Below are 7,322 nucleotides of genomic sequence, written 5' to 3' on the forward strand. Positions count from 1 at the left end.
TAAAACTGATGCTCAAAAATAAGAAGGATCATAGGGGACTACTATGAACAACTATATGCCAACCAGTTGGACAGCCTAGAAGATGGAAACACATCATCTACCAAGACTGAATCATGAAGAAATGGAAAATTTGAACAGACTTATAACAAGTAAGGAGATTGACTCATTAAGCAAAAATCTCCCAACAAAGAAAAGGCCTGGGCCAAATGGCTGCACGGGAAAATTCTACCAAACATTTAAAAAAGAATAAACACAAATTTTCCTGAAACTCTTCAAAAAAAATGAGGAGGAGGGAACACTTCCAAGCTTGTTCTGGAAGACCAGCGTTAACCTGATACCAAAGCCAGGGATTCCTTCAGAAAAGAAAACTACGGACCAATATTTCTGATGACTATAGATGTAAAATTTCTCAACAAAATACAGCAAACCAGATTCAATAGCCTATTAAAAGGATTACACACCATGACCAAGTACAATTTATTCCTGGAATTGCAAGGACGTTTTTACATAAGAAAAACCAATCAATGTAATAACCACATTAACAGAATGAAGGACAAAACCACATGACCATTTTAATTGAGGCAGAAAAAGCATTTGATAAGATTCAGCTCTTTCAGGATTAAAAACACTCAACAAACTGGGAATAGAAGCAAAGTACGTCCACACAGGAAAAGTCATTTGGGAAAAACCACAGCTAACATTGTACTCGGTGGTGAAACACTGAGTTTTTCTCTAAGATCGAAACAAGGCAAGGATGCCCCCCTGCTCTCACCACTTGTTTTTAACAACGGAAGTTAAAGCCAAGCATTAGACAAGAAAAAGAAAGAAGAGACATCCAAATTGGGAAGGAAGAAGTAAAATTATCTTTGTTCACAGATGACATGATCTTCTATGTAGAAAACTCTTAAGTGTCCACAAAACCCCTGTTACAGGTAGTAAACCAAAACAGCAAAGTTGCAACATACAAAACCAATGTACATCATCAGGTGCTTTTTTATACATTAACAACAAGTAATATGAAAAGGAAATTAAGAAAACAATCCCATTTATAATAACATCAAAAGGAATAAAACACTTCGGAATAAACCTAACTGAGGAGGTGAAAGATGTGTACACTGAAAACTATAAAACGTTGCTGAAAAACATCAAAGACAACACAAATAAATGGAAAGACATCCCATGTTCATGGATTGGCATACTTAATATTGTTAAGATGTCCATACGAACCCAGAGCAATCTACAGATTCAGTGCAATTCCTAACACAATCCCAAAGGCACTTTTTGCAAGTATAGAAAAATTCTTCCTAAAATTCATGTAGAATCCCCAGGGACTCTAAATAGACAAAACAATTTTGAAAAAGAAAAACGAAGTTGGAGGCATCATACTTCTTGGTGTCAAGCTATAGTATAAGGCTACAGGAATGAAAACAGTCTGGCCCTGGCATAAGGACAGGTAAACAGACCAATGTAGCAGAACAGAAATTAACCCTCACCTATATGGTCCAGTGATCTTCAACAAGGATGGAAAGACCACTCAGTGGAGGAGAGGACAGTCTCTTTAACAAATGGAGCTGGGAAAACTGGGTATCCACATGAAAAGAATGAAATCGGATTCTTATGCCAAATCAAAAATAAACTCGAAATGGATTCAAGATCTAAACATAAGACCTAAAACTACAAAACTCTTAGAAGAAAGCCTAAGGGAAAAGTTTTCTGATACTGGAGTCGGCAGTGATCTCTTGGATATGACACCCAATGCACAGGCAACAAAAGCAAATACAGACAAATAGGACTACATCGAACTTAGAAACCTCAAAGGACACAATCAACAGAGTCAGAAGGCAACCTGTGGAATAGGAAAAGCTATTTCAAATTATATATCAATAAGGATATAATATTAATAAGGATATTGATAAGGAGTTAATGTACAGAGTACCTAAGGAACTCAATAACTCAACAACAACAAAAAATCAAATAACCCAATTTAAAAATGGGCAAAGGACTTGAATAGACGTTTCTCTAAAGATGATACACAAACGGCCAACAAGCATATGAAAAGATGTTCAACATCCTTAATCATCAGGAAATGCAAATCAAAAGATCATAATGAGATATCATCTCACACTCATTAGGATAGCTGCTGCAAAACAAAACAAAAACAGAAAATAACAAGTGCTGACAAGGATGTGTGGATATCAGAACCCTTGTGCATTATTGGTGGGATTGTAAAATGGTGCAACTCTTAATGGAAAACAGTATGGAGGCTCCTCAAAAAATTAAAAATAAAACTACCGTATGATCCAGCAACACCGTATCTACGTACATAGCCACCAGAATTGAAAGCAGGGTCTCAGACTGATATTTGCACACCTATGTTCACGGCAGTACTGTTCACAACAGCCGATAGGTGTAAGCAACCCAGATATCCACCAGTGGGTGAATGGATAAACAAAATGGTGTATACGTGCAAGGGAGTATTTTTCAGCCTTGAAAAGGAGGACAGCCTGTCACCTGCTACGGCATGGATGAACCTTGAGGACATCGTGCTGAGTGAAATAAGCCAGTCACAAGGAGACGAAGACTGTAACTGCACTTACACGAGGTATCTGGAGTGGCTGGGATCCTAGAAACAGGAAGTATGACAGGGGTGCCCAGGGGCTAGGGGAGGGCTGTTTCATGGGGACAGAGTTTCAGACTCTCAGGGGAAGTTCCGGAGACCTGTTTCACGACAATATAAACGTACGTAACACGGATGAACTCTACACTTACAGTTGGCTAAGATGAGAAATTTTATGTGTTTTTGCCACAATAAAAAGCGGCCATTTGTGTAACTGATTTTTACATAACATGGCTTTTCCTCAACAACAGATATTTATTAATCGTCTGCTTTTGGTGAGCAACTCAAAGGTCAAGAACATCGTCTCTTTTTAACATGCTCCTTTCCCATTCTCTATTAGACAGGTATGAAACTTGCAGAAATCAGCACCTTCAGTGGTTGTCGGATTCCACGTGGAAGCAGTGTCTGTACGTCAGCCACAAACTTGAACCGTTCGCTCTGCTGTGCGAGTCCCTTCTATCAAATGTGTCACAGTGGGACGCTTTCAAAAGCAGTAAGGCTGTCTATTGCCTGATGAGCCTGCCTTTCTCTCCAGAAAAGGCTCCAGCGGAGGAAAGGAAGAAACCACCGGAGGGAAGTAAGAGAGCATTCAACGTTCTGTTTACTCTGACCTAGTCGCGCGTGTGCGTGTGTGTGGATTGTCAGCTTACACACGTGGCTCGATATCTTAGGAGAAAATCGCAGGGAGGAACGTAGCTCAGCTGTGAGCCCGGCTCGTGTCGCTTAATGCAGGCTTCACGCGGGTCTCGCGACTGAGCATGAACTCGGGCGGCTCCTGCGCCACCCACCGCCACACGTGCACCCCACCCGTGTCCCATGGGTCGTTTTATGTAGCAGGTGCGCTCTGGAAGTCGCTCACTGCAGATGGCGCTGTTTTCGGCACACCTGTCCTGTCGCGTCTGCCCCTCGGGCGCCCTGCCCTGCTCGCTGCCCCCTGACCTCCACCCACATCCTAGCATGTCTCCCTCCACAGTCCTCTCCACTCTTCTTCCACATTCCTGTCACAAGATGCCACTCTGTCTCGCGGGAACCGACACATCCTTACAGGCATTTCCTTTGCTCTTTTTCCTTGGGACAGGCGGCCAGAAAGGGAACTCGTGGATCAAAAGCATATTATTTTTATGGTAATAGATGGCCGCTAGGTTGCTTGTCTGAAAAGTCCAGCATAATTTCTGTTTCCACCAGCGATACATGACTTCCTCTTTTCCAAGAGGGCTATTGATTTTTTGGTAACTTTTGCCAATCTGAAAACGTTAAGGTACTCTAACTTGGATTTCCTGGCCAGCACTACATTTAAGTACCTTCTCTGGTGTTTGTTGACCATTTGGATTTACCTGTTAATGTACTCGGCCCATTTTTCTACTGAATTGCTTATTCTTCTTTGGCCATCTGTAAGAACCCTACTGGTGTAATCGATGATAGCTTTGTTTTGTTGAGGATGCTAACTTGTTCGTTCAAGTATTTTTACAAAGCGGTCACTGTCAGGTTGGATTTATCGATGGTGTCTGTGCCAGCCATGGTGAAGTGTCTGTGTGGCCAGTAGTCACGTCTATTTTTCTTTCTTTTACAGCTTCCTGATTTCCAGTTCTGATTTAGAAGCTCTCCTCCCCGCCCCCCCGCCCTGGTCATTATTTTGTAAAGTGAAGATCTTTTTATTTTATTTTATTTTTCAACGTTTATTTATTTTTGGGACAGAGAGAGACAGAGCATGAACGGGGGAGGGGCAGAGAGAGAGGGAGACACAGAATCGGAAACAGGCTCCAGGCTCCGAGCCGTCAGCCCAGATCCCGACGCGGGGCTCGAACTCACGGACCGCGAGATCGTGACCTGGCTGAAGTCGGACGCTTAACCGACTGCGCCACCCAGGCGCCCCAAGATCTTTTTATTTTAGGGGGAACAAAACAATGTATCCATTTGTAACTAGACTCTCATGTATCGTAGGCTTTTTTTTCTAAGACCAGCAAACCTATTTTCACTCTATTCAAAAAAGCTATTTCTATAATCCAGGTTGTATTTAAGGGTAGACGCTGGGGAAGGGAAATACCTAGGGATAGGAGGTGGGTAGAAACCATGACTGCGTCGGGGATGGCTGGAAGCGAAACCAGAAGCCTCCCCACCTCGTGGGGGCGGCTGAGCCCAGAGGACCCTGTGGCAGCATGAAACCACCAGATACGGAGAATAGTCAGTTTTTCCAAAATTTAGGAATCGTGTTGCATTTCCATTTAATTCTCATGTCCCATATCTGTTATGGGTAGATTATGAATAGAAATCTCTTTTTTGTATATATTTAAAAAAAAATTTTTTTTTAGTGTTTATTTATTTTTGAGAGAGACAGAGACAGAGTGTAAGCACGGGAGGGGCAGAGAGAGAGGGAGACACAGAATCTGAAGCAGGCTCCAGGCTCTGAGCCGTCAGCGCAGAGCCCGACACGGGGCTCGAACCCACGGACGGCAAGATCGTGACCTGAGCCGAAGTCGGATGCCTAACCGACTGAGCCGCCCAGGCGCCCATGAATAGAAATGTCTAACCCCTAGAGTTATCAGTGTGTATTCACCAGGAAAGCATGTATTCACATGCGGAGCAGGTTAGGAAGTGTCGTCCAAGCCCTGCTCCCTGGCCCGAGGTCCGCCTCACCTGTGACCTCGAGGACCCCTCAGGTCTTATAGGAATAAAGTTCGCTTTAAAAGAAGTCAGCCATGTCTAAAAAAAATTGACAGTTTTATGCCAAAATTTTCATCGCGGTGTCTCTTTAGTGACCCAGGGCATTTGACTGTCCATCTCTGTGTCTCTCTCTAAATTTTATCTAGCTGAACTTCTGAATGAAGTTGAAGAAATATATAGTCCTGTGAATTTCCACTGGGAGAAACTCACTCCATTTCAAAGACTCATTCTGGTAAGATGCGCTACAAGAAAGTAGTGATGTTCTCAGAGTTTTGAGCACTTTACCAGTAACTGAAACCATGCAAATTTAAATTGTTATTAGCAAAATACGTGGATTTTACAAGTAATGTTGATGTTGGAGGGAAGCAGTGAGCTCCTTACTGTTTCTTTTGTGCGGAGGGTCCAGTCGGGTGGTTCTCCGCACCCTCCCCCCACTCTGCTCCCTCCCCCCCAGGGGGCGAGGACTTAGAAAGTGGGTACATTTGAGAGATGAACAGGCCTTCTCCCCAGCCCCTTTCAGGACCCGCCCACTTCTTCCAAGTACATCATCCTGGATTCATCCTTATCACCCAAAAAACTCTTTTCGTTTCCTCATCCACCATCTAGTTTAGTGATGGAGAAATCCCTCCTCTCTCTCCCACCTCCGCCCCGACTTCTGCAAACAGCAGCCTCGACAGCCGGTAACCCTTCGATTTCTGCCTTAAATTTTATTCTTGTAACACTTTAAAATTTACTCCAGAGGGTGATTGCCCCAAACACTGCATGTGGCTTATAGACATGTTCACTTTGTCTTGCTTGTCTCAACATTTCGAGTGTAATTTGTCCCAGACCAACCAGTGGATCTGAACCTATGGAGGTCTTTCTTACGAGACTTCAAAGTCTCGAGGAAAGAGAACCAGACTAACACAAAGATACATTTAAGCCGTATTAACACAAATGCTGGGCACCAGTCTGCAGGTAGGACTCCCCTTGTGGAAGAAGCGATGTGCGCACGCGCACAGAGAATGGAAGGAGCCGCGAGAAACGACAGTGGTCTTCTAGAAAATAGGGCCTTCATTTTTCAACTTCTGCCTTTTCGTATCACTCGAGTTTTATGTAGCCAGTATGTATGACCTTCACGGCGAAATTAACTGGTCGTTAAGGCCTCTGCTACATTTCCTTGGCCCGGTAAGCGCCAGATGATCTCCGCTCGTGACCTGCAAACGTTGTGAGTACACTGATCCCGTTTCCCAAACCCACAGTCGGAAGACCTGGTCTGATAAAGTGTTGCATGTACGTACAAAGAAACTGGTTAGGATATTTGAAACGGGGTCTGACCTGTAAGAGTCAGAAACTGAGACGCCCCCTGCGAGATGAAGTGAGACTAGATTAGAAAGAAGGCGGGGCGCCCGGGGAAGGACGATACCGCAGAGCCCCATCAGGACAAGGCCCGGTCTGGTCAGCGCACCGCTCCCCATCGCGACGGCCTGCCAGACAGGAGAGCAGCCGGGAAGGATGGCGACGGGGGGGCATGGATGCCAGGAAACTTTCCAGAACTGCTCGTGGCTGCTTGGAAAAGAGTTCAGCATACCCCCGACCTACAGTGCTGCTCTGTTGGCCAGTAAAGTAAGGGGGGCGGGGGGTACACTCACATCTGGGAGCACAGACCCTCGGCGGTGACACCCTCGGTGATGACGTGTCGGGACCACACCTCACTGTCTGCTGGCCTCAGCTGATTCTAACGCTTCCACTCACTGGACACACTGGCCGAGCTTGGCCCTTAGACCCCAGATGCTGTGTGTGCGGCCGATACTCATTTAAAAATATACACACACAGGGGCGCCCGGGGAGGGGCTCAGTGGGTTCAGCGTCCGACTCTTGATTTCGGCTCAGGTCACGATCTCTCAGTTTGTGAGATCGAACCCCGTGTTGGGCTCTGTGCTGACAGTGCAGAGCCTTCTTGGGATTCTCTCTCTCCCTCTCACTCTGCCCCTCCGCCCCCCTCAAAATAAATAATAAATTTTGTAAAGACTTGAAAGAAAAATATATATAGACACACACATAC

General features: G+C 44.8%; 1 protein-coding gene across 1 annotated transcript in view; it reads left to right on the plus strand.

Annotated features, from left to right (window-relative positions):
* LOC116737838 (dynein heavy chain 14, axonemal-like) overlaps positions 1–4,228 on the plus strand; it is a 45,005-nt gene extending 40,777 nt beyond the window's left edge. Inside the window, exon 13 of the mRNA XM_032591730.1 lies at positions 2,958–4,228. Within this exon, the coding sequence (XP_032447621.1) occupies positions 2,958–3,232 (275 nt within the window). The 3' untranslated portion in view covers positions 3,233–4,228. The remainder of the gene's footprint in view (positions 1–2,957) is intronic.
* The last annotated feature ends 3,094 nt before the right edge of the window (positions 4,229–7,322 follow it).

This window comes from Lynx canadensis, chromosome F1, assembly GCF_007474595.2.
Source record: "Lynx canadensis isolate LIC74 chromosome F1, mLynCan4.pri.v2, whole genome shotgun sequence".
NCBI classification, from domain to species: Eukaryota; Metazoa; Chordata; class Mammalia; order Carnivora; family Felidae; genus Lynx; species Lynx canadensis.